The 27,656-nt window shown below is 41.4% G+C and overlaps 1 protein-coding gene across 1 annotated transcript in view; it reads left to right on the top strand.

The window, feature by feature from the left end:
• The first annotated feature begins 1,532 nt into the window (after positions 1 to 1,532).
• The window catches only part of VPS16 (VPS16 core subunit of CORVET and HOPS complexes), a 245,123-nt gene continuing 218,999 nt past the window's right edge, over positions 1,533 to 27,656 (top strand). Inside the window, exon 1 of the mRNA XM_029606500.1 lies at positions 1,533 to 1,870. Coding sequence (XP_029462360.1) covers positions 1,821 to 1,870 — 50 coding nt within the window. The 5' untranslated portion in view covers positions 1,533 to 1,820. The remainder of the gene's footprint in view (positions 1,871 to 27,656) is intronic.

Raw genomic sequence — 27,656 nt, forward strand, 5'->3', positions numbered from 1 at the left:
ACAGTGTCCCATTTGTTATTCTCCTGCCACCAGGTCTCTGATATGCCAATTATATGTACCTCTTCTTCCACTGCTATACACACTATTTCCCCCAGCTTATTTTTTTAAATTTCTAGGATTTGATGACAGACATTTCAAAGTATGTTTTTCATTTGTATTAAACAACCTGCTTATTAGTTGACAGGTGTAATTTGAGTCTTTCTGCTCTTTTCTTAAAAGGCACCTGGTCCACTTTAGCATTTAATGCAACCTCTCTACTGGGAAGCTCTCATTTTCCAGTTCACCAAGTAATTAGCTCCCCATACAGAATACCCTCCATGATGACAGTGACCCTCACAATCGGAAAAAGACCTTGGAATCTCTAAAGGAAAGGCTTTATATAACCAAAAAACTCCATAACTCTTGGAATTGTAAAAACCAAGCCAGCTTTACCCATGTAATCCAGTTCCAATTTACCACACTCTTCCTTTAAAAGATTGGTATCTTATAGAAAAGCCACCCCGCACTAAGTCAATGTAAAATTCTGCATTACTTAATCGCACATGGCAGGCACCTGACATTCAAGGGTATCACTCAATCTGAAACCCCACTCACTGCATAAAGCTATTATATAAACCAGTAATTTTATAAACCAAAGAAAATCTTCAGAGGAATAACTGTGTTAGTCTGATGTAGCAAAAATGACAAGAAGCAGGTGGCACCTTATAGGCTAAGCAATTTATTGAGGCAGAAGCTTTCGAGGTCAGTCTACTTCAGAGTGTAAAGGCCCCGCCCCAAAAAGCTGAGAGATCAAAACCAAAGAAATTGGTTCCGTGATGAAAACGTTTCAAATCTAATTTAAATAAATAATCTAAAGAATTTAACTTGTCCCCACCCTTTAACCATTACTAAAATCTGACTATCCCACACGATTACATCAGTAAAAGACCCAAACCACCATAAATCTCCCACTTATCCCAAACTCTACACTATTAATTGGATCCCTTCCTCACGTGCTCTCTCAATAACCAATTTTGCAATTCTAAGCACTGGAATCTATCCGGCCCAGAATGTTCACAATCAATAAGAAACAAAAGGCCATGAAATAAAATCAATAAAGAAAATAAAGTTGTCCGCAATCACTTCAGAAAAGCCTGCGATTGTATTTTTCTGCTGAATCCAACCAACAAAAGTTTCTGAACGCAGTTAATAAAATATGCTGAATCCAGTGCAGACATATCAACAGACAAAAAAAAAAAAAGCTAGAAAAATAGGTAAACATTCCGCTTTACACACTCTCACTAAATTGATTCAAAATACTATTAAAACAAGGCAATAAGAATCATTAAAAATACAAAAATCAAACTCCAGCCATGAAAACTACAAAAAAAAATAAGTATCATTCTCCACCCCAGCTGTTAAATACTTCTGACTTTCCTCAAGTTATTTTACTTACAACTAATACTTTACTACCAAAGCTGCAACCAGGCCGTAGCATGCGCAGTAGAGACCACTGCGACACCGGAAGCACTACCTGGGGGCTGGTTCTAAATTCTTGCTTGCTGAGATCCTACGTAGTGCGTCTTCCTGGAGGTCTAGTGCACTGTGCCTATTTCTCTTCCGGAGTACAGGAGAGCTGAATTTGAAAGCAAAGAGGGAATCGTTGCTCGTTGTGTACGGTAATGCGATGAAAAAACCCGCTGCAGAAAAAAAAAGGAGACCGATTTGGAAAACCGTTTATGTTCCGACGCTGGTTGGGTAGTGCAATTTATTTAGATAGGCGGAAGTACTGCGTTTAGAGAGGCGGGTAAGACGGAAGCATTCACAGAGACGCCGCTGTCATGGACTGTTATACGGCGAATTGGAACCCATTAGGGGATATATATTACCGGTGAGTATGATGGGATTTGGTGACTCGTTGTCGGGTTCCTTTGCAATCATGTGATCATCTAATAAATCTAGATAAAGCCAGACTAGAGGTACGAGCCCTGATTCAGCCATTGATTTTTGAATGGCCTCAAGCCTCATATCTGGTTGAAATATGTCTCCAGTTCCTTACGAACAACGCACAGTCTGGTCTCAAGCTATTGTTGCCCCAAACTATACCCTTTTACATGCTACCAACTGCTTGGCTCTGCCCCTCCAGTGCAGCCTGTTGATCTCTGCGCCCAGATCTATGCCCTTAGGTCTTACATTTTGTTTAAATTCCTTGCCAGCAAACCCCAGGCCTTTTCCTCTATTCTCCTGTACCCAGCCTGGATCTTAATTATTAGCTGCTTGTCTCCTGCCCTAAGTACCCGGTCCATGACTTTATGCCGCTCCCCTTCCTCCATCCCTACGATTTTCAAATCTTTCCCAGTGTTGCCAGATTTTAAATGGGAGTTGTAGTCCTAGTAACCAGGGGAAAAAGAAAATAGACCAATCCTCAAAAGACCTAAGAGGCTAATATAAATAGTATTTTCAATTATTTTATTTCTAATGTATTAATATGCACCTAGTATGCACTTACAGTATGCCACTATATCCAAATCAGTGGATATATAAAACTATATCACATAAAAATAAAAAAAAAGTGAACTTGTTAATTAAAAAAAAATACTTGGGGAGGATAACTTTTAAAGCCATTTCTGCATGTAAAATGATGACAATGAGCTTTTTCAAAATTTCCTGTTTATATGTGTGTAAAAGTATGCATGTTGTTGCCTTTATAGTCCCCCCCCCCCCCATTTAATTTCCCTGCTTTTGCCCAAGTTACACAGTCCCAATTCTCTATACTTTCTGCACCTATTTTATGTTTTTCCAGGTTATTCTACCCTGTTTCATTGTTTATTTATCCAGGTTATTCCACCTTGTTCATTGTAAAACAAGACTTGTCTCTGTTATGTTTGCTGTTATAATGTAAACCGAAGTGATAATTAATCTTGTTAATTGAACCTCTGTATATAAAAGTTTTATAAATAAATGTAGGATCCATTTATGCAAATCCTTACCAATTATGAGCACAAGTGTCCCCAGAGACACTTGACATGAGTAGGTTTAATTGTATAGTGGTAATTTTGATGAGATCATTTTTAAAGGGAAAATATGCACATATTTTCTCTTTGTAAACAGATATAAAGTCTGCTGGCAATTTGACTTTTAATCCATGCAGGTAGCTGCAGTATTAACTCCAAAGTGTTCACAAAACTTTGCATGTTTAGGGCAGTGTTTTCCAACAGTTGTGCTGTGGCGGGTTACCAGGTGTACAACAACTGCAGAGCCCGTGCTGCAGCTTCAATGAGAGGCGGCAGCAGCCCTGTGGATCCCATCCTGCTATTACTGCTGAAAACTTCTGTTATTTAGGTTGGTGTAGTGGATGTTATCCTGCTGCTGCCGCTGAAGACTACTACTTCGGTGGATGGCGGTGGTGCAGCGGTCCTCATCTTGTTTCTGACCGCTGCTTCTGATGGGGAGGTTGTCGTGCAGTGGACCTCAACCCGCTGCCACAGCTGAAGACTACTGCTCCGGTGGGCATCCAGAGTACTACTGAAGAGTGCTGTTGCTGCTGAAGGCCGCTGCTCCAGGCCCAGCCAAAGATAATAGGAGAAGGAGCAAGTTCAGAACTTACAAGCCTATACAGCTGATTGACTCTCCTAAACTCAAAATGTATGAGATTAGGGCTAGACTGACCTGTAAGTTTTGTAAGTGCTTTCAGAGGAATACTGCTGCTTGCCCGGAGGAGGTATCTGGTGGTCAGAGCCTGCTGCAGCACTGGCAGTTTCCCCAAGAGAATAGCAATGGAGCAGATGCTGGTGGCAATTGGAGAAAGCGGCCAGGAGCAGGGCAGCACACAGTAGAGATGATCTTCACTTCAAAATTGGAGAGGGGGAGCCATGCGCTGCATAAAAGTAAACATTAAAAATGGAAATGGGGCATGATGGAATGGAGGAACAAGAGGATGAGTATGATGGGACAATGGAGCTGAGCCATATGGTAGTACAAGAGAGGTGAATAGGTAAGATGGAATGGGGGAAGTCATGGGATGTTTTTGAGTTCCAGCAGTTAATGCTATTATATGTGGTTTAGCTGCAGGTGTATAAAGTCAGATTTTTTTTTTTTTGTAGGGAGCTGTGTTGCTTCATAGTGTGCTTGGAGTAGAGGGATTTTGTGTTGTTGATACTGAGGTGTCACCACAATTTAAATATTATATTACTAAATGAAATAAAAATGTTCGCTGTTCTCAGAAGACAAGCAGGATGTCAGTCCTTACACAAGAGTGACAACATCCAATGGAACCTGGCAGGGAAAACTTATGTTAAAGTTTCTAGAACTTCAACTGAGGTTCATTGAGCATGCCCACGTAAGCATTTTACCACGTGGCCATGGGGTGGGGTTCCTTTTTTCAGTCCGTTGGGTTTTTGCAGTCTAAATGCATTATTTTGCATTTTTTAACATTACATTTTAGCTGCCGACCTTAGGTCACTCCTTGAGCTTCACTAGATCACTCCTCACGTTTTCCACTCTTTCCTGGCTGGCCACCAGGTTACAGATTTCGGTATCAGCAAAGAGACAAACCTTCCCCAAAAATCTTTCAGTTCTGTCGCTCACAAAAATGTCAAAGTACCAGACCAAGGACCGATCCCTGAGGCATACCACTAGTAACATCCCACTTCTCAGAGAAAACTCCATGTACCACTTTCCTTTATTGCCTCCTACTCAGCCAGTTTCTAACCCAATTGGTCATTTTAGTTCCATACCAAGGCGCTTAATTTATTTATAAGTATTCTGTACAGAACCATGTCAAAAGCCTTGCTCAAATCCAAATACACTACATCTAACTCTCTCTTGAACCAACTCTCTGGTCATCCAATCAAAGAAATTGAGCAGATTTGTCTGACAAGATTTACCTCTGATAAAACCATGCTTCCTCTGATCTTGCAATCTATTGGATTCCAAAAATTGCACTATCCTTTGTTTTAGCAGTGATTCTATTAGTTTGTTCACTGCAGAGGTCAGACTCCTCTTTACTTCCACTTTTATGAACAGGAACCACATCTGCTCTTTTTCAGTCCTCTGGAACTACTCCACACACTAAGGAAGCATTGACAAGGTCAGGCAGCAGAGCTGCAAGGACATATCTAAGTTCTCATAATATCCTCGGATGTATCCCATCCGGCCCCGTTGTCTTATCTACTTTGTGTTCGTGAGGAGCTAATGAAACACTGTTCTGAAAATTGACAGAGATTTGCCTTGTTTCCAGTCTTATTTGTGTTTGTGTTTGTTTTATCTGGTCCTGCTCCAGGCCCTTCCATAAAGAAATATTTAAGTAATTTTGCTTTATCCTGATCAACCTCTGCATATTCCTCCTCTTCATCTTTTAGTCTCAGAATGCCACTTTTGCACTACCTTCTATCACTAACATATCTTAAAGTCTTCTCTTCCCTTTTTTACCATATTTGCTATTTTTTTTCTTGTATTTTGAATTTTTGTATTCCCAGTTTCTCTTAATTTTTCCAGGTGTTGTCACCTGTCTTTCTCTTTCTGCGATCTCTTGTAGTTTATGAATGCTAATCTTTTCTCTCTTACCATTTCAGCTACTTCTTTAGTGAACCATAATGACCTCTTTTTACTTTCCTAACTAAATGATTAGTTGCCCTTATGATAACTCCTTTTAGTTTTGCCCACTTCCCCTAGATTTTCCCATCCAGCTAACGACTCCTTGAGGTACACTCCGATTTTAAGAAAGCTAGTTTTTCTGAAGTGCAGTACTCTCGCCTGTGAATGAACCTTCCTCTCTTCCTTCCTAATATTGACCCACCCCATCTGGTGGTCACTGGATCCCAGAAGATCATCCACTACATCATCAGAAATACTGTCCCCTGTTGGTAAGCACCAGGTCCAGTATTACCCCTTCCCATGTGGTTTCCATTATCAGTTGACAGAACAGTTCTCCTTGCAGAGAATCCAGGATCTCCTTACTTCTAGAAGATACTGTGGCTGGGATGGCCCAGTCTGGCAGACTGAAATCCCCAAGTAGCAGCACCTCCCCTTTCACAGCGATCCTATGAATATTCTCCATTAAATCTGGCTTCTCAGATGGAGGTCTGTATATTAGACCAATATAAATGTTTCATTGTCTCTTTTTCAGATTTACCCACTGTGCCGCCTCCTTACCTTAGCAATTCTGTTGCTTTAATATTCTTTATATATAATGCCATGCCTCCTCCCTTCCTTCCTACCCTGTCTTTTCTGAATAGACTGTAGCCCATTATAGCTATATCCTAGTCATGGTTTTCTGAATACCAGTTTTCTTGGACGGCTACTATATCTAAATCATCTTCTTCCATGACTACCTCTAGATCCAGGACTTTATTCTCCATACCATGAGCCTTAGTATACTTAGTTTTCCAGATTTTGCCTTTTTTTTTTTTCCATATTATCCATTTTTATACAAATATTTGTTTTATTTACATTGGGGTTTTGTTTACCTATTCCCAATTGATTCTAGTTTAAAACCTTTCACAGTAGGTTTGCTATTCTGTATTGAAAGAATCTGCGCCCCTTCTTCAACAAGTAGATCCCATCTCTACTTGGCAGTCCTTGAAACATCATCCCATGATCCAGGAAGCTAAAACGCTCACATCTACGCCATCTATGCAGCCATTCATTTATCTCCAATATGCGAGCTTCCCTACCCGGGGCTTTATCTTTGACTGGGAGAATTGAGGAGAATACCACCTTTCCACATATCTGCTTTACCCACTCTTTCAGAGCCATGAAGACTCTTGAGATAATCAGTGTGATACCTAACAGTATAATTTGTGCCAACATGGATGAGCAGCATCAGATAGTGGTCACTAGGCAAGGAGTTTCGGCAATCTCTCCTTAATATTTTAGATTTTGGCACCCAGAAGACAGCACTCTTCCTGGGACAGCATGTCAGGTCAGCAGATGGATGCTTCTCTGCCCCTTGGAAGCGAGTCACCAACAGCTATTACCCCCTGTTTCTTAAGTGCAGTGGTTGCCGTGCCTGCAGCTTTGGGGTTTGCATGTCTTGGTTTCTCCTTATCATGGGACGATATCTCCTCCTCCACTTCCAGGGCTACATACATTTCTTCACTTCAAGGAAAATTGGAGCTGTGATGTAGTCTAGTAGCTGTAGTAATCTGGTCCAGCTGTCATCTCTTGGACCAGTTTCACCTTCCACTCTGCTTGAGTTCTCCATCTTAGAAGCCATGATAAGCAATTCATCTGTTTTTCAGTCTTGCTATCTCCTCTCTGAGTTCTGCTACCTCTTTCCTGAGGGAGTCAATCTGTAGACATATTTCACACTGAATCTGTTTCTCTCTGTGGATTAGGACATCTCTCTGGATGGCAGTAGAACTGGTAACAGTGGCAACAGCTGTGGTGATATGAAGCTTCCTGGCCATCCTTCAGTTGCTGGTAGCTTCTGGTACCTGTGGAAAGACTTGCCAAGGTCCCTACCTTTTCCTCCGTTGTCCTGGAAGTAAGATTCCACAAGCTAGTTAATTTAATTTACACCTCTGCATTCAGAGTCCCTGCTTGCAATCCTGTTTGAATGCTCACTTGATATTTGGAAGTATTTAAGTGTCTTATCTTATTCTTTCATAATGCAAAATACGTATACATCTACGAAGTATGTAGTTCTGTGCCTTTTCCTTTATAGATTCCTGTGGCTAAAAGTAAACCAGAGCAACTAGAAATTATTTCTATGAGATTTAATTTGATACTACCAATCAGCTCTCAAGAAATTTACTTAATTATTTCTATTTGCAGAAAACTCAAACAGGCCGATGCATTACTGCACACAGGTTAACCCATGGTTGAACGTGCATTTTGGAAATGCGTCCATAACCCCTTATGCAATAAGGGGATTAGCGTGTCTGAAATGCACGTCCAAACCAGCGCATAACTAATAGCACTCATCATATGTAAATGCCATGTTGATGAGGCTATTAGCTAGTACCCCTTTATGTAAAAAATAAATGTGCGCCCGACATGCACATTTTTACCCTAAAAAATTAACACCAACCCCGGAGCTGGCGTTAAGTCTTGAGGAGCCCCAAAAGCTTACAGAAAAGCAGAAAATACTGCTGGTTTGTTTTTTTTTTTTTTTGTGGTTTCTCTGACTTAATATCGTGGCAATATTAATTTGGAGGAACAACAGCAGCAGTGTGAAAATAATAATAAAAAAAAAAAGTCTTGCTGGTGGTGAGGTTAGGAAAACAGATACTCAATTTACGCGCATCCATGTTTCTAACGCGTGGCTGTGCATGGTTAGGAAAACAGGCGCTCGTAAAACTGAGTGACCTTCCTCCTAACCCGCACACTTCCCCTGCTCCTGGGTGCCCAATGCCATGGACACGCTAGTGACGTACAATTTATCCCTAGCGTGTCCTTTTTAGCGTGTTGGTTAATTTGCCTATTCCATTGAGCACCCAGGAGAGGTGATTGTGCGCGTGTTTAAAAAAAAAAAAAAAAAAAAAGTCTTCCAGTTTGGACACGTTTTTAGCATGTTGGTATCTTCTTCCCTTCTACTCTCTTTCTAAAGCCAAGTAGAAAAATTGCCTAAGGAAAAAAAAGCAGTGCCAAAAAAATCCCTTTTTCAAAAAATACAAGAACAAAAAGCTATAATGAAAATTATCCTCCTTCAAAGTAAAGTCTCTGTAGTTGAAATGAACCAGAAAATGTACCTGCTGAAGTTTACCTCCTGCAACAAATCAACCAAGCACTTTGCTATGGGCTCTAAACTAAGCCACTGGTTTAGAAACTGGTTGAATAGGTGGCAACAAAGTGTTGTAGTAAATGGAGCTCACTCAGAGGAGAGGGGCTTACTAGTGGTGTGCTGCAGGTCTCATCAGTGTTATTGTTGGGGAAAAATTTGTCTCTTTATGAATGATTCTAAAATCTGCAATATGGTAGACTGCTAAGAACATGTGGAGGACCTGAAGGAGGGATCTAGCAAAGCCTGAGGAATGATGTAGAGTATAACAGCTAAGCTATAATGCTAAAAACAAAAGTAGTCCTGCATTTGGGCTGCAAAAATCCAAGGGAGCAGTTCATTCTAGGGAATGGCATTCTTTTGTACTCAAATCAAGAGCGGGATTTGGGGGTGATCATATCTGATGATATCAAAGTGGCCAAAAAGGGTGGATGATGCTTGGCAAAAGGCAGAAAGATGCTTGGCAACATAGGGAGAGGAATGTCGGCAGGAAAAAAGGTGATAGTGCTTCTGTATAAGCCCCTGATGAGATCCCATTTAAAATTCTATGTGCAGTGCTGGAGACCGCACCTTCTAAAATCTGAAAATAATTCAGAGGGTACCTACTAAAATGGTCAGTAGCCTTTGTTGTAAAGCAGTGTGCTTTCAGACTGGATCAGGTGTGCTACAGAAAAGTCACGACTGCCTGATGCTCAGATCTCTGAGAAACAACAGACACTAGTGGTGACCTGTGGCACGGTAATAAGTGGTCAAGACTTTCTTTAGGTGCTTTTATTCACTGTGCAGGAGGAATATCATCATAACTGCTTACCTTTGGCAGTAATTGCAATTAACAGTGCCTTCAGCATTCACATGCAGGATTTACCTTCAGGATAGAGATACGTCAGGCCTTCTTCTGCAGACCTGGGGCCTCTCTATTCCCACATGGGCTCAAAGTCTTATTCCTACTCTTAGTGGTCCTGCCCACAGACCTGTCTGTTTCTCTAGATTTTAAGGTGGATTAGACTAGATGCCTGGTCCAGCACTGGTTGAGAATTTTCAAGTACACTCCTTTACATACCTGCCCCCTCTGCTTGAACCTGTCGGGGTGAGCATCTCTACTCATCCTGGACCTCTTCCAGGGAAGTGACTTCACTCCCCAGTATGCTTCTTCTGGCATTTTGCTACTCGCACCCGGGGTAAGGGCCACAGTGTCATGCTTTACACCTCTTGCTAGGGTTACCCTTAACCAAGCTTCAGTTACCAACACAACCCACCATGCCCTTTGCCCAGTGTCCTCCCATATATTTTTTTAGTTCTTCTGAAGCTCTGAGTTCCATTCCTCCTCCTTAAAATACATTCTTTCTGGAACTTCTTCCGCTTGGAGTCTCTTGCACACATTACTGTTCTGTCTCAGGGCTCCCCAGTTATAGCTTCTCTTCTACATGCTCTATAATCTATATTTCTTCATTTTTCGTTCTCCCAAGCTTCAGTTTTTTCCCAATTGTTAGCACAATGTCTTCTGACTCCTTTACAATATCCTTTTCAGGCTTCTCTTTGCTAACTCTGTTCCCAAGCTTTAACACAGCTTCTTCCGATTCCTCTGCAATGCCTCTCTACAGTACCTTTCTCTGCTTCTAGATTCCTTAAGCCTCTCTCTGACCTCATCTCTAGCAGGCTGGTAGTTTTTTGCAGTTCCTTCTTTAACGTGGTGTTCTCTCTGGCAAATTTGCCTCAGCTTGCTTTCCACTTGAGCCATCTCTACCACAGTCCCATGTATCATGGCCTACAGCTATGGCCATTCATTTCCCTGCTTGGCCTGGATTCTTGAGAATGTGTTCTTTGGCTGCATTATCTCCTCCCCTGACTTGGGCATACTCTGGTTCTCCCTCTACTCCTGCTCTGAAGAGAGGGGAACTGTTACCACACACAAGTACATTGTAGCTCCGTTTCTCACTTCTTTCCAGAACATTCTAGCAGCAGAACTTTTTCTTCAGGGACCACGCCCTATTCAAACACACCAACAAACTGTTTTATTTTTAAATTGACTGGAAAAGGCAAACTCCCAGCACTGACTCACTTTAAATGCTGTCTACTTCTTTAGCCCTTCACAAGTTTAAATTTCCAAGCTGCCCTGCAGCCAGGCCCCTAGAAAAAAATCTTTCTTCTGTGTATGTGTGCTTTACTGCTGTGCTCTCCCTGAGCCACCTAGTGTCATTCTTCTCAGTGCTTCTGCACCAGTCTGTTTCTCTGTGCAGGAGCCATACAACAATTTTTATTCTCTTCTCTAGACTCTTTTGGCCTGTGTCTTGCTTAGGCCAAGTTCCTTAGCAGAGCATTTTTTTCCTCTTTTTTTTTTGTTTGAGCACTGCTCTGTACTGCTATACAGTTCACCTATCTTCTGTAACACAAGGCTCTGCTCTGTATAACAAATTTCCAAGCAAACTTCTATTCTGTTCTGAGGCATGGATCTCTCGCTGTACCTTCTATAGCGCAGAGGTCCCACTGCTGCCACTATACGTGGCACACTAATGAGTGGTCAAGACTTTCTTTAGATGCTTTTATTCAGAGTGCACAAGGAGCATGAACAAAACTGCTTATTTTCAGCAGTAATCACCTTTTAGCATTCACATACAGGATTCACCTTCAGGACAGAGATGTGTCAAGAGCGGCCTCCTCCTGGAGACCTGCTGCCTCTCTATTTCCACTTGGGCCAAAACTCTTATTCCTGTTAGGTCTGTGGGTGGAGCCCCAGTCTGTTTCTCTAGATTTTAAGATGGACCAAGTTAGATGCCTGGTCTAGTGCTGGTTAAAATGGCTTTTCAGGGATACTCCTTCACAGGCCGTTAAATATGTAGTAGCTCCTTACTGAGAATGTGAAGTCATGCATGCTGCCTCTTTCTAGCTACAACATGAGTCCAGGAGTGTGGTAATTAATGGGCAGCATGCAAGACATGGATAGCCAGGCCCCACTTTTGTGTGGTACGCACAGTGTACATAGCATCCTCCTCAATGCTCCTCTTCTGAGCTCCCTCCTTTAAATTATTTTAGTCCCTGTATTATCCACTGATCACTCGATATGACTTGCTGAGTGTTGGGAGTATTAGTAGTAGAAGCTTTCTGGCAGCCAAGAACTGATCCAGCTGTCCACACCACATGGACTTCTCCTTTCTCTTTTGCTTGTATATAGAGGGAACTGGTCCATTGTGATAAATTCTTGTGTGCCTCCATACCTTCTTTTCCTTTGTTCTAAAATTTGGCAGACACACTAGTGAGGTTTTCAGTACTTTCCTAGCTCTTATTTTGACCATATGTCTACATAGCTTGTCTTGAGGAGGAGGATGATACAATATTTTTTATTATTTTAGATTTATAGCATATCTTGGGCTTGAAAAGGTTAGGAACCACAGGCTTATGGGGATTGACTTAAACATCTAAACATGTATATCCTAGAGGAAAGGCAAGATGGGAAGATATGATATACATATTTAAATACCACAGAAGTAGCAATGTACAGAAGTTGGGTTTCTTTCAATGGAAGGAAGACTTTGAAACAAGTAAAACATTCATAAAATATCCATACAATAAAACAGCAAAATAAGAGAGAAAAGCTCAGTCAATAAATCATAAAACAGATAATAAAAGAAAGCTGAATATAAAATATATAATAATCAAAAGTTTGCTTGAAAAAAAGTCTTCAATAGGGCCTTGAACAGGCTGTAGGGGGTTGGTTTGCCAATTTATTTTATAAGAACCATCTGAATTTCACCAAAATTTATATTTCTGTCCCACCCCTTATGAGATTCTTTATTTGAAGTCAAATGTATTGAATATCTGCTTTACTTATTGTCCACATGGTCTATTATCCCATAATTCTTCTCCTTTAATAGAGATCCTTTTGAATGCTAATTTTGATTTATCCAAGATGGATATTTTAGGAGATTTCAACTTTCATGTTGATGCTCCTAATTTCTCCTGTTGCTATTACTCTACTTGATACATTGTCAGCATGTGGATGGCAATAGATTATTTCTGTCCCCACCCACAGACCTGGACTCTGACTCCATTTTGTGTTTATAAACAATTCTGCATTTTTTTATATGCAATGCATATGTCTCTGCTAAAGAAGTTCCACGGAGCGACTGTCTCCAAATTTTTCTTGCTAACTTCTGTTTCTCAAAATTCTCGGTCTCTGCTTTCACAAGTTAAATCCTTAAAGCGAAGTTTTATAAACCCAGATCTATGCTCTGAATTTATACCAATGCTTCAGTCTGCAAATAGTGGCTCACCTGATCCATTGCTGACCCTATGGGTCACCTTATTGAACACTGTCCTTGACAATGTAGCACCAAGAAAAGTCTTTATGAGGATGAGGTCTAACATTGACCCGTGCTTTAATAGTTCTTTGCAACATAAGTAAAGTAAGAAGGACTGAAGGGATTTGGTGTCAATATCCTATCCCATTAAACATATCCACCTATCAGTTTACTCGAACTATCAAGATGCTGTTACTGCTGCAAAAAAAGCAAACATTTTATTCCAAATTATTAATGTCATTCACTAGTCCAAGAGAACTTTTTCGTTCTGTTAAACAGATTATTATTCCAGTTTCTGTTCCCTCTAATACCCCACCTTCAGTTCCTGGACAGAGTTTAGCAGACACTTCTGCAATTTATCTTAATGAAAAAGTGGTTGATTGCTATCAGGCAAGCATTTCAAAATTATGCGAATGCTGTAATTGATGTACTATTAGAGGGAACAAGATGGGAACGTTTCCAAACAGGTTTGGAAGCTGATGTTTCCATCATTAATAGAATGAATTCAACTAGCTCCCTTAATCCATAATTCACGGCTCTGTTAAAACTCATCCAAGTAGAATCAGCCAGCTTCATCTCAAAATTTGTAAATACATCACTAAATGTGGGTTTTCTTCCTGACTCACTAAAAAGAGCATAAATACATCTAAGCTTGAAAAAGGCTTCTGCTGACCTGACATTACTTTCAAATTACTGTCTCATCTCATCCCTATCATATCTGGCCAAAATAGTAGAGAATGCAGTACTTCAACAACTTGCCACTTTTCTTGACTCTGACTCTAACTCTACTCGAGATCAGTACCAATTTGGGTTTAGGAAACTTCACAATACGGAAATGCTGGTCTCTAGTTTCAATACCATTCAGCGGGGTTTAAATCGTGGAACTTCTTTTTGCACTCATTCTCTTGGATATTTCATCTGCCATTAATCATTTGCTTCTTCTCTCTAGAATGCATTCCCTGAGTATTGCTGCTTCTGTGATTTTGTGGTTTACTTCTTATTTTAACGTGTTGCTCTCAAGTAAAATTTGGGATGGAAACTTCAGCTTGGGTCCCTTTGACCTCTGGTGTACCCCAAGGCTCGGCATTATCAGCAGCCCTTTTTAACATCTGTCTGATTCCATTATGTCTGCTATTTGCCGGCCTTGGGGTACACTATAAATTGTATGCAGATAACATACAATTTTTCTTCCCCTTAAGGATCCTTGGCGTCTTACAGAGCAATTCATCTCATTATGTCTCAAACCATTCATGATTGGCTTCTTCAAAATAAACTTGCCTTAAAACGTTATGAAAACCGAAATTATGAGTTACAGTAATCCAAATGTGGCAAAATTATAGCCTGGACAACAGATCTAAAATCAGATGCATGTAGGAGAGGCTTTAAGCCAATTTTAATTAAAGCTTAACCCATTCCTTGTAACTACTTTATCTGCATATGGAATGACAAGTCAGAATCAATGAAAACAACAAGGTTTTTAACACTTATTTTATTTTAAAAATGTGTAACCGCCGATCCATGTGTGAAAAAATAAGAACTTCAGTGTTCTCAACATGAGTTTAGGCAATCACTTAATGTTAGAGCATCTCAAAACAATTATCTCAGTCTTACAATAAATTCCTGCTTAATCTTTCTATTTCAGCAGATTAACAAATAGAAATTGTCTCAGCAGTAACAGACCAGGTAGAGCAAAGCAGAACAAAACATTGATTGGCATAAAGCCTGTGTTACACAGAGACCAGCTTGCAACTTACAAATAGGAACAAAATAGATGTTAAAACAGGTGATATGGTTGATCCCTGGGGACACCAGGGATGCCATGATGAACTCTTCTTACCTAGGTGAATCTGCTGAGACCACTCAGAAAAAGGATGAAAACTAATGCAAAATAGCCTCAGAAATATCGCACTCCATCAATTGGTAAATAAGAATACAATGGTCTAGAGCAGTGGTTCTCAACAGGTGTGTTGCAAGGTCCTGGGAGGTGAGTCGCAGGGCCTCCTTATCAGCCCGGTGGGGAGTTGATTGACTTCTCTTACATTGGGCCTGATGAGAGGATACTCTCACTTCCTTCTCTTCTTTCTGGACCAGTGGGAGACTGTTTCCTCCTTCACCCGGATCAGAACGAGACATTGCCAGATCCTGCTGTTCTGGGCCTGATGGGATGCAAACTTTATCTTCCCCTGCGGAGTCTGGGAGTGATGCTGCTGCTGCTGCTATCTTCATCCTGTTGGAGGTTAGGGGAAAGGAGGTTGGGATGCTGAGAAGATGAAGGCAGAACAGAGAGGGAGGGTGGGGGCTGCTGAGCGGGAAGGGATAGGAAACAAGGGGTCGGGGTAGCTGGGCAGGGAGGGAGAGTCAAACAGGGAAGAGGATGTGGTGGGGGTCATGAATGCTGGGCAGGGATATGAGTGTGAGAAGATGATTGAAAGGGAGTAAATGGGAAAACTGAAGGATGATGGAGGCATGGAAGGGGAGTGAAGAGGTGGAAGAGCCAGTTTTGGGAATGTGCATTACTTTGCTTCGTGTAGGAGGAAATGTATTTCTGTTTCTAGCTCTCCAGTTTTGTACTGCATGCAGAGTGGCTTTCAGGAGGTTTCCATTCTAGTTTCTGTCTCCACATTTGTAATTTGTGGTCTTTTATGCTGTATTTGGTGAAGGTCAGATCTGTATGGGTGACTGAGATGAGGTATTTTATTAGTAGGTAGGGATTTGTATCAATCTTTTTTTGTTGCATTTTCTCATTCTCAATAGGACAGGCATTGGTGCTGCACTGCTGCCTTTGCATAGGAAGGACTATCGCTGTTTGAGTTCTTGGAATTAATGTTGCTGTGGTATGGAAGGTTTGCTATATATGTACTGAGTTGTTTTTTTTCCCCCCCCCCCAGGTTTTGTATTTTACAATGCACCTGGTTGTAAGGGAGTTTGTGATTCTGCTACTGAGATAGAATCAGAATATCCTTTTTTATATAACGAATTATATTTGAAGTATCCTAGTTCTGCTCTTCATTCATTGTTTGTGGGAGGGGGGGGGGGGCAGGTTCCTGTGGATGAAGAGTTTATGTTCACAGCCCATGATGTGTTCAGTGTGTCCCGCCTATAAGCATTATCTGGCAGCTGTGTCCCAATAGAAAAAAGGTTGAGAACCACTGGTCTCGGGTATCAAAGGCGGAAGAAATGTTTGAATATAAGAGCATAACCTTGACTGGAATAACGTCCTCGCCTAATAATGTCCAAGGCAGATAATAAAGTCTCTGTACTCAAGGACTTTCTAATGTCACATTGGTGCTGGTCCAAGATCTTATTGTTATCAATAAAAGCATTGTGTTGGTGTTTAAGGATTCAGTAACCTTTGAAACAAAAGAAAGAGAGAAAATTAGACAGAATCAAACCCTGGTGTGTGTGTGTGTATGTGGTGGTTTTTTTTTGTTTGTTTTTTTTTTAAATCAAGCCTTTCTTAGGGAGAGATTCACAGTATCCTTGAGAAATGGAGCAATGGTTTCCTGCAGAGATGTGGTGAAGATTCTTCTATCACAGTGTCATACAAATGTAAATCAAAGCAATGTATAATGACGGTATTGGAATTAAAGATAGAATGGGACAAGCACAGGGGATTTCTGAAGGAGTGGTAGGAACTGAAGAGCTGAGCTGTTGGGGGGGGGGGGGGGGGGTGGCAGACTGTATAAGTTGTATGGTCTTTCTGCCTATGTTTTTATATTAAAGATCGAAATGGCCTTAAAATCTGTCCAGTAGTAATTTTGTCCACTTTGGATAGATACGCCATATAAAGTCCCACATGGAGTCTGATACCTACTCCTCCCTTTCTCTGTGTACCTTTCAGAGTTGAAACTGCCACTCTGTGCAGTTTACCCCAGTGCTTTATAACCATTCTGTTATCCCTAGAATTCCTATGTTTATCCCATGACATTTTGAATTCCATTACTGATTTTGTCTTCACTGCCTCCTCCAATAGGGTAGTCCAGGCATCCATCATCTCTTCAGTGAATAAATATTTATAGATGATTCTTAGTCAACTCATCTTGGAACTTCCTATAATGACACTTTGTTCTAAAATTGTATTTATTTTTTTAAATTACTTTTTATTCAGCAGACGGTATATAAGAGTACCAAAGGTAGCAAAGTTGAATTTTGTGCTACAAACATATCATATAAAATTGAGTACATTTATACATATATTCACCATACAAGCTTAGAATGACCTTAAAACAATCCAACTTTGTGTTCTGCTGCATTTTCATATAATAACAAAACTGTCCATCCAAACTCCAATCTCTCCAACCTAGTCACACCCGATTCACCCGTGTCACCACAATCTAAGCACATACAGCTCCTACACATTCTTCCCATAATCATTCCTCATTCCCTGTACGTTCCCGGATCAGTCCAGACTCCTGGGTTTTGCCTCCCCTCCAGCAGATGGAAACAGAGACAGTTTTGACAGACTCTGCCTTATATACCTAGGTGCCACCCACAGTCTGCTAGTATTGCTTTGTCTCCAGCAGATGGTGGAGGTGGAAAACTCAGTCTGTACTGTTTACTAAAAAAAAAAAAAAGAAAAAAGAATAGTGTTAGTCAGCTAGGACTTTGTTTAAATTAAAAAAAAAAAAAAAAGCAAGAAGAAGAAAAGCTTCAAAGATTGGATGGAGAGTGTCCTAAGGCCTCACAGGGGGTTGTCGGGTCCTGAGGGGACCATCCCTCCTGGTCTCTGCTGTGGCTGCGGCCAGGGTCGAGGGCCCTTTGGTGCCAAGGAGCAGCAGTGCTTGGGGTGATATCGGAGAGCCCGGATTACTCATTCCAGCAGGACCACACCAGAACAGGACAGGATCTGCGGATCAGGTTGTAAAATAAAAAAAAAAAAAAAAAAAAAGCCGGCTCTCCTTTACTTTGTGGTCACGGGTGGAGGGGGAGCTGATTTTGGTACTGAATCGCGTTGTTTACTCGTATTGTTAGTGTAAAAAAAAATAATTTTATTTCAGTCTCCCTCATGCCGAGCATCGTGCCACGCACGCAGCTCTGGGTGCATGTGCTTCTCCCACGATGGGTTGTGTACGTCCTGCTTTCCCGGGGGCAGGGGAACCTCCGCAGCCGGGGGGGGGGGGGGGGGGTGTGTGTTTGAATGCTCCGTGGAATGTCGGTTGCGCTGGCTTTCGGCAGTCTGCCGGCGTCTTCAGGCAGTCAGTTCCCACTGAGCGTGGGAACTGGCGCCATTTTGGGAGCCTTCTCTTCGGTGGCTCAGCTCGCGGTGGGGGAGGGGAATCTCCCGCCTCAGCTGTAGCCGCAGCAACAAGCACAGAGGCCTAAATCTCCTAAGCTGCCTGCTTCAAACGTGCAGGGAGATGAGAGAGAAACGGATTCCACAGATTCTTCTTCCTCCTTTTCCTTAGAATTCATTTTAAGGCTCCATAAGGCCTTTAAGGCCAGAAAAGCAAGTAAGAAGCAGTCTTTTAGTAAGACAGTCTTTCCCTCTTCTCCTTCTAAATCTAGGAAGTGGCCCCGGCCTGAGGGGCCAGGAGGGCCCACGAAACCAAAGCGCCCCTTTACGTTCTGTGGCTCTACAGTTGGACTCGGACACATCTTCGGACAAAGCTGATCCAGATATGCCGGATCTTCCAGCCCAGCCTCCAAGGAGGGTAGAGGGCGAGAGGGACCAGCGGCAGAGTGCTGCCTGAGGGTCCCATGTCGTCGAGGGGATGACCCTAAAGTGATGCGCCTTTTCAGGAAGGAGGAACTAGGACTGCTCATTCCCGCCATTTTGGGAGAACTGGGAATTGACGCGCCTCCGGAGGAGTCTCGCCTGGGGTCTATGGACTCTGTGATATTGGGCCTGAGGGATCCTCCTCCATACTTCCCTTTTTTTCATTTTTCAGCTGCGGACCTACTATTCAGGGAATGGGACACCTCATATTTGGGGTTGAAGGTCTCAAAGGCGATGGACAAGCTTTATCCTTTGCTAGAGGAAGCTTTGGAGATCCTGCGAGCCCCGAAAGTGGATGCGGCAGTGTCAGCAGTCACGAAAAAGACCACTATTCCCGTCACTGGATTGACAGCCCTCAAGGACCTGCAGGATCGAAAGCTGGAGATGCAGCTTAAGAAAATTTTGAGTCTGAGCAGCGGTGTGTAGCAATTTTGTCTTAAGAGCAGGATTCCGCTGGGTCCAACAGCTCCAGGCCAATGATTCACTATCTGAAGAATAAGCTCTTCAGGCAGGGCGCCTTGAGGCGGCTGTGGCTTATAGTGCGGATGCCTTTTATGACCTGCTATTGACATCTGCCCGGTCCATGGTCTCCGCCGTTTCAGCACGTAGATTACTGTGGCTACGAAATTGGTCTGTGGGCTTTTCGTCAAAGTCACAGCTGGGGTCCTTGCCCTAAGGGCAAACTGCTGTTTGGATAGGAATTGGAAGATATAATTAAGTCCTTGGGCGAAAATAAGGTTCATCGGCTGCTGGAGGATAGACCAAGTTCTAGAGGATCCTTTTCTTCTAGGGCTCGCTTTCGTGGAAGTAGTCGCCCTCGAGCGCCTAGAAAGACCACTTCTTCCTTTCCGCAGAATGTGGGCAGACAGCAGTCATGGTCCCAGTCCTTTCGTGGATGACGTTTTGGTAGGCCTGGAAACTCCCAGTCTACTTCAGGCGGTAAATCTTCACAATGATGGGCAGCCGGTCCATTCCTCGGGTCCAATGATAGGGGGCAGACTGTCCATGTTTTACGAGGAATGGGCCAAAATCACATCAGACCAGTGGGTTCTTTCTGTGATAAAACACGGCTACGATTTAGATTTTGCAAGCCATCTACGCCCTCGCTTTCTAGTCTCTCGATGCGGGTATGCCGCAAAGTGTCGAGCGGTAAAGCAGATGTTGCAGCGTCTCCTTGATCTAGGCGCAATTGTTCCGGTTCCACCGGCAGTCCAAAGAAAAGATCGTTATTCCATTTACTTCGTCGTACCAAAAAAAGAGGGGTCTTTCCGGCCCATTCTTGATTTCAAGCGGGTCAACAGATGTCTTCGGAGGTGGGAGTTGAACTGATACTGGAATTAAGGCCTGGGACTGGAGATAGGGACTAGAATTGGAGACAAGACAGATGTGAGAGACAAGGGTTGGAACTGAAGGCTCACAGGGAGCAGGCGATACAGAGGACTGGATTGGACAAGACAAGAGCTAGACAAGAAAAGGACTGGACAGGTTCCCAAGAATAGGGCAAATACAGGCTAACAGGAAACGAATGTAAAGCAATGAACATGTAACACAAGATGAGGGAGAAACAGACAGGGAGGCTAAGCAGGTCACAAGGCAAGGCAGAGCACGACTAGAAGGCCAGGAGGCAACAAGACAAGGTGATGCAAGAAGGCCACAGAGACCATGCAGTAGCAAGGCAATGTGGGCCAATGCAAGGAGCTAAGGTGACTTGATGAAGAGGCACCAAATTGTGGGAGGGACATGGTTAAATAGTGCTGGCCTTGCTGCAACATGGAGCTATCAAGTAGGTGCTAGAGAGAGAGAGTTTTGATTAATGAGGAACGTTTCTGGTGGGGGGCTGCCTAGCAGCCAGAATCGTTATACATTAAAAGATTATCTGTTTGCTTTGTCACCTGTTACCCTAAACCAAGGTGGCTGATAGGGAATAATTTGAGGAATGTAACTGAATAGCATGAAGTAAGAATCGATACAGCAAGTGAAATGAAGTAGTCTCACAGTAAGTCACACAAAACAAGAGAAAACCAATGATTGTCTGTGAATGAACAGCATAATACAACTCGGATACTTTTTGATAAGGAGGTGTCAGCAAGACCGACAGTGGCAATATATAGGTCACCTAGTCCACTCAATCATCCACCTCTTTTTAGAATGGTGTGAGCTTTTTATTTAGATTCACAACCTGTTTATTATTGATTCAGGTTGTTGGTAATCAGTCATATTTTATCTCCTCTGTCTTTAGTCATTTGAACTACCTCAGCACTTAACTACAACCTTGCTAAGTTCCCTATTTTGACAGTATCCTTAGAAGATATTTTTCTCCGAACAATGAGCGTTTTGAGCAACTGTTGACTTTCCTGTATGAACTACTTTAAAGCTATCCTAGCTCCTTTTCTTAAAGTTAGCACCAGCTACTAGGTTCCACCCTTGTTAATTTTTAGCCTATCCCATTGGAAAAGGTGCCCTCTTCCCTGCACCATTGTCTCATCCAAGCATTGAGATTGCCTCTGGGGTCCAGGATGTGAACTGGGAGCATTTATGCAGTTTATATTGTGGTTATTGAATTAATGGATTTATCCAACTTCATAAATGTCTTCTGATTCTTTTCTGTTTGAAGACCTGCCAAGTAAGTGAACTCTGACTGTGAAAGAAAACCATGTAGAAGCATGTAAAGAGCTCAAGTTAAGCTCAGTCAACATTATTGAACCAGTGCTGAAAGATACCTCTGCATGGATATTCAACATTGTATGGGTGCACAACACTCTCTCCATTCTTCACATGTGGGAAGAGACTGGGAACACATGCTTGAGGTTGCTCATCATATCCTGGATTCTGTACTAGGAGTCTGGGCTGAATTGACTCGCCCATGAAGTGTTTTGGCTGAGGTTTCAGCTGTCATTAGTGCAAGGTCTCTCCTTCCCCACCTCCTCCTCCAACTTGGACTCTACCCTCCAACCCCCAATCCAGATTTTTCTAGTTATCCTGATTTCTGCTACACTTCTCACAAAGAAGTCTGATGTAAATCTGGCATTGCCTCAAGAATCCGAACATTACAGGTCCCTACAGAAAGCAGTGGTAACAGGTAAAAAGCCTGGTGAACATCTAGGACTGATAGAGGCGTATCTAATAGATCTGCAGAATCTATACAAATGATATTCAGACAGACCAGGCATCCAGGAGGGGATGATCTTATCCAGTTTAAACACAAAACTCAGAACAAATGGCCATTAGGACTCATTGTTAAAACCTTTCCTTAAGGATAGGAAGTTCTGCAAGATTGAAATTAAAATAGAAAGACTTTCATTTTAGTCTTCCTAATAGCAATAAGCCATTTCGTCCTATAAATCACTTCCAGCTTCTTAAATACTTGCTCCATCGGTGGAGTTGATATCTTCTTACAATTAGCTGCAATGGCACATCTAACAACATTAAATATTTGAGTGTTCAATTTATTCACTTCATGAGGAGTTTCCTCCATGACGCATTAAAAAGATAAACCAAATGGTCTCATCTTACCCGCCACCCTGTTAATAACATAATAAACTTTGAATCCACCTCCAAAACAGGGTAATCACCTCACAACCCCACCAAATATGCCCCGTAGTACCTATCTCCTCGCATCCCTCACCAACATTGAGCAAACCCTCCCCTCCCCACCCCACCACATATATCTGGTTTAACCTGTATGTTATAAGGTACCCTCTGTAGTAAACGTTTTCAATACATTTTCTATCAAGTGAACAGAGAGGGAAGATTTAACCACCATTTCACAGATATTTTCCCACTCCTTAACACCTAAATCAATCTGTAGATCTTTCTCCCATTCTACTTCGTATCTTAATTTAACATTAGGCTTTTATAATAAAACTTTTTTACACCTCAGATGTGAGTCCCTTAAGACTGTATTGTTTAGAACACATCACTTCCATCTCCATAGCCCTTCTACCTATAACAGCTTTCAAATAATGCCTTATTTGAAAATAAGCAAATTGGCATTAGACAGCTTAAATTTATCCCTCAAACCATCAAAGCTTTCCATAGACCATCCACAATCAACTGTCCCAAGACTAAGTCCCAACTTTTCACATTTCTGAAACATCCCCTTCTGTAGTCCTAGCACAAATCCCCTATTTTATCTAATAGGCATTAAGAGAAGGAAGTTTCCCCCATGAGAGCATCTGCGGAGCATATCTATTCCAGATTCTTAAAGTATGCCTAACATAAAGGGTATATATCTCCTAAGAGATTTATATTTTTCTCCACTCATGGATAAGTCCAAATAGATTAATGCATAGCTAATTGCTCAGTTGACACCCTCTTCTGCTGCTACTCTACAAAAGCTCAGAATGGGAAAGCAGCATAATACTTTTCCACATGAGGCACACCCAAACCTCCCACCTCCTTTGGCCAATAAAGTACTTGATGATTTACTTTTGAGGGCTGATGTCTCCAAATAAAACACAGATTTTTTTCTTTGAATCTGATTAAGCATGAGTTTTGGGGCTTCAGTTGGAAGAGCATAGAATAAATATGATAACCGAGCTAATGCATTCAGCACTGCCATTCTACCTAACCAGGAAATCTACTCATTCATCCAAAGTTTACGCATCTTTTTTAGCAACGGAATGTAATTCAAGCCTAATAATTTGTTCACTTAGAGATTTATTCCTAAATATCTAATAAAAAGAGATGCCCATTTAAGAGATTTTTTTTCTGAAGTCTTGCAACCTCCTCATTTGGAACTGTATTACTATCTGACTTTGTATAGTTTACTTTAAACCCTGAGACTTTACCATAGTGGTCAATTTCTTGCATTAGATTATGCAATGAAGCTGTTGGATTGGAAAGTGTAAACAAGACATCAGCATATAATGATATATGGTACTCCTTAGATCCCATCTTAATACCTTGGAGAATGGGTAAATTCTTTATATTCAAGGCAAAGGGTTCCGTTGCCAAAATGAAAAGCAATGGAGATAGAGGGCAGCCTTGATACGTACCTCTGTCCAATAAAAAATAATCTGAATGCTCTCTATTAACTCTTAATCTTGTTGTGGGACCATTATAAAGCTGTCTAACCCATTTATAAAAATTATTCTCCAACCTCACTTTCTGCAGTACTGCCCGCAAGTATGCCCAGTGTACCCAATCTGCTTATGGGATCAACCAGAATTTTCTCACATTTTTTTAAAAATTAGATTTGAATCCATCCAAACCCAGGGCCTTATTTGATTTCAATGATGTAATAGCCTGTAAAATTTCCAGGCAGAAATATCCTTATTCAGCCGTAATTTCTGAACCCGTTCTAAAGAAGGGAGCTGTACTCTATCCAAATGACTTTTGATATCCTTATCACCTGTATACAGTTCCTAATAAAACTGTCTTGGTTCTGCTCTGCTAAGAAATTCTAAGAAAGAGATGCATTAAGGAGATCCTTTAAAGTTTACTTTCTTTACCTTAGAACTCCATGTCACACAAAGTTAACAAGTCAGTACTCCTTAGAGTTGATGTATTTATTGAGCTAAATTAATTATTCATGAGATCAGAGCCACTCAATAACTCAGAGAGATATTCTTAACAAAGAAGATTATAATTTTTGTTTTACATGAGGAAAGTATTTAATTGATAAAGTAATGTTATAGATACAGAAAAATAAAAATAAATGATGTCTTATCAAATTCGAGTTAAATAAGCTAGGGTCTCGGGCATGCCATACTCTGGGTAGAACTGCTCCAAGCAGTTCTAGGCCAGATGTCTATCTCATAGACATCTGGCCTCATGTGTTCTAATTACTTATCAATTACATACCGTGTTTCCCTGAAAATAAGACAGTGTCTTATATTAATTTTTGCTACCAAAGATGCACTAGGCCTTATTTTCAGGGGATGTCTTATTTTTCCATGAAGAAGAATTCACATATATTGTTGAACAAAAAAATGAACATTTATTATATTCTGAATAGTTGTCTGGTTATGCTGGTTTGTGATGACAACTAACTGTGAAACCTGCAGGGTAAAAAAATCACAGCTGCATGCTCTGGTGTTCTTTTCGATGGGCATGCTCCCAAATAAAATCTTTGCTAGGTCTTACTTTCGGGGGAGGTCTTATATTTAGCAATTCAGCAAAACCTCTACTAGGTCTTATTTTCGGGGGATGTCTTATTTTCGGGGAAACAGGGTATGTCAGGTTACATGTCCAGGAAAATTTAACTATAAAAATTCTTGGATCTTTACATTAGATGTGCTTCGTCAAGACACCAGTGAACCTTGATCTTGCTTTATCAATCTAATTGACAGAAGAGCACCTGAGTACAGATAAAGAAATGTCAAAGTACCATAGATATCAAGCATCTAAAACTCCTAATGATTAAATATATGAATTACTATTTGAAATAGGCATATGTCTGTATTAATTACAGAAGGTCAAAAGACATCATTATTCATTTAGAGTTTGGTGCTAATTAAGAGACAAACTCTGGAAGCTTTGCTAAGCTATAATAATAACGAAGGTCATTCTCTGTTTCTTATCTAAAAGCGCTGGCTAGCTTCCTAGTTCTAACAACTGCAGGTGTTATGAGAAAGAAGAGGGAAAGTTTTTTTTGTTTGTTTGTTTTTTTAATATAAAAAAAATTAAACTAGAAGCAGCATGTCAGCAGAAACGGCATTACAGCACTGGTCATTTCAGAGGTTTGGAGGTTATTGATTTTCATACTTGTGTTTTAGAGGTACAGGAGACCTAGACATCATGCCAAAATGACAGAATCTTTCTCTATTCTGCCCTGAGGTATATACTAACTTTCCCATCCCATCTCTAATGCACATAATTTAGAATTGTGCAATTTTCTTTTTTTTTTTTTTTTTTTTAACTTCCTGGCCAGTAGTTTTAGAGGCCTTACTAAATTCCAAATGCTCCTGTTTTACCAACATAAGGGTAGCCTGGATAGAATCAACCTGACAATCTTTCAAATCCCCTCTCGCTTTATCAAACTATTGCCAAATTTTTTGTGAACCTGTTTTTTAATTTTATTTCTAAATGCCTAATTTTCTCTAATAACGTCTCCACGTCATGGGCCTCTTAGGTTAAGAAGGAAAGGGGAGCTTTCCTTCTTAACCTAAGAGGCCCATGATATCAATTTACCTCAAAGTATGGCTTTTAAACCATACCAGGACACACTTCCCCCATTTTAGTTAAGCTCCAGGTAATCCTGTAACACATCCTTAGCTTTCGTATGACTTACCCATCCCTTAACAAAGCATCATTGTTTCCATAAAGACTTCCTATCTGGAACTGACACTCCCTCCCATTTTCAACCATCCTGGAGCATGATCGGACCAAGTGTGACACTAAATCTCTACACACACCCCCCCCCCCCCCCCCGTACGTCACCCATCAATGTACGCTCCACCAAAATAAAGTCAGTCCGTGAATATGTGGTATGCAGATGGGAATAAAATGAGAACTCTCTGGAATGAGCATTATGCATTCTCCAGACATAAGACTGAATGTCATTGTCATATGCGGCAGTTTTACCTCTATGGCTTTTCCTGTGTCTAGAGTTACCTAACTCCAAATACAGTGAGGTTGAAATTCCCCCCCCCCCCCCCCTTAACCGTCAAAGAACCCATAGCCCTAGCCAAGATTTGTTTAGCCAGTACTTAATAAAACTTTCCATGATGAGCACTGGGAGCATATAGATTAACCACAGTGATCTTGGTATCGCCCAGTGTAACACTGAGAATCAAATAGCTACCTTCCATATTCTTATAAATATTGCTCACCACAGCTTATAATGTTTTCCTAAAAAATATACCTACCCTACAATGTTTTTTCCCACCTATTTGCGAGGCCAGCACCACCTGATCAAAATCTTTGTGAGAGCACCCTCTCATCTCTTTACTGAAGATCAGTTTCTTGAAGGAAAACTATATCAGCATGCAGTCAACTTACTACTTTAAACAGCTGCATTTTCATATATGAGTTGAACCCTTTAACATTTAAAAGAAATTACCTTGAAACCCCCCATCACCCCGAATCAGAACATCCTCCCCCTTTTTCCCCCAAGGGCGAACCCAACCCCCCTGCCTTCATATTTCTCTCTCCCTCGCGTCATGGAGGAAACTCCTCATGAAGTGAATAAATTGAACACTCAAATATTTAATGTCAATAGATGTGCCATTGCAGTTAATTGTAAGAAGATATCAACTCCACCGATGGAGCAAGTATTTAAGCTCCATCAGCAAGGAGCCTAATGAGGGAAAGAGACCCATAGACCAGACATCTCTCCTCTCCCTGAACCTCCCAGCCTTAACTGTGGATCTTACTGAAACATAACCAAACCCTCTTTACACCAATAGATCAACAATAACTATCCCTACCCTCAACTTTCATACATGCATCTCCTTGACTTTTTTCTTTTCCCTACCTTTCTATCTATCTCTTATCCCCTATGGACTCAGCTGATACTGCAAAACCCATGGGCCCATAGAAGATTCAGTCAGCCAAGTACAATCAATCCGCAGAACCAAACTGTCCAGAGTTCCGACCTTAATGTTTAGGCAGTTCCATCTGCTCATGTGCCATTTCTATTCTTCGTCATGTCACCGCCATCACAGCTTCCTTTTGCATGAAATCTCGCTTGAGCCTATGTGCCCTTTCAATATTTATAGCAGGTTGTTAACTTCCACCACCCCCTCACAGACCAACAAGGCCTTACACAGCTGTCGCACCACCTCCACACAATTATCATATTCAGGTGCTTCCAGGACCCCTCTAATCCGCTCATTGTTTCTGCGTACCTGATCCTCTAGGTCAGCCAGCTTATCACCAAAATCCTCCTTCATTTCCTGCAGCGTGACATATATTTTTGCAAACCTTCGATTTTGGTGTCCTGATCCTCTACCCGCTACTCCACCTCGTCAACCTGGGATCCTGTTTCATTTACTTTTCC

This window comes from Rhinatrema bivittatum, chromosome 6 (assembly GCF_901001135.1).
Source record: "Rhinatrema bivittatum chromosome 6, aRhiBiv1.1, whole genome shotgun sequence".
In the NCBI taxonomy this organism is placed as follows: domain Eukaryota; kingdom Metazoa; phylum Chordata; class Amphibia; order Gymnophiona; family Rhinatrematidae; genus Rhinatrema; species Rhinatrema bivittatum.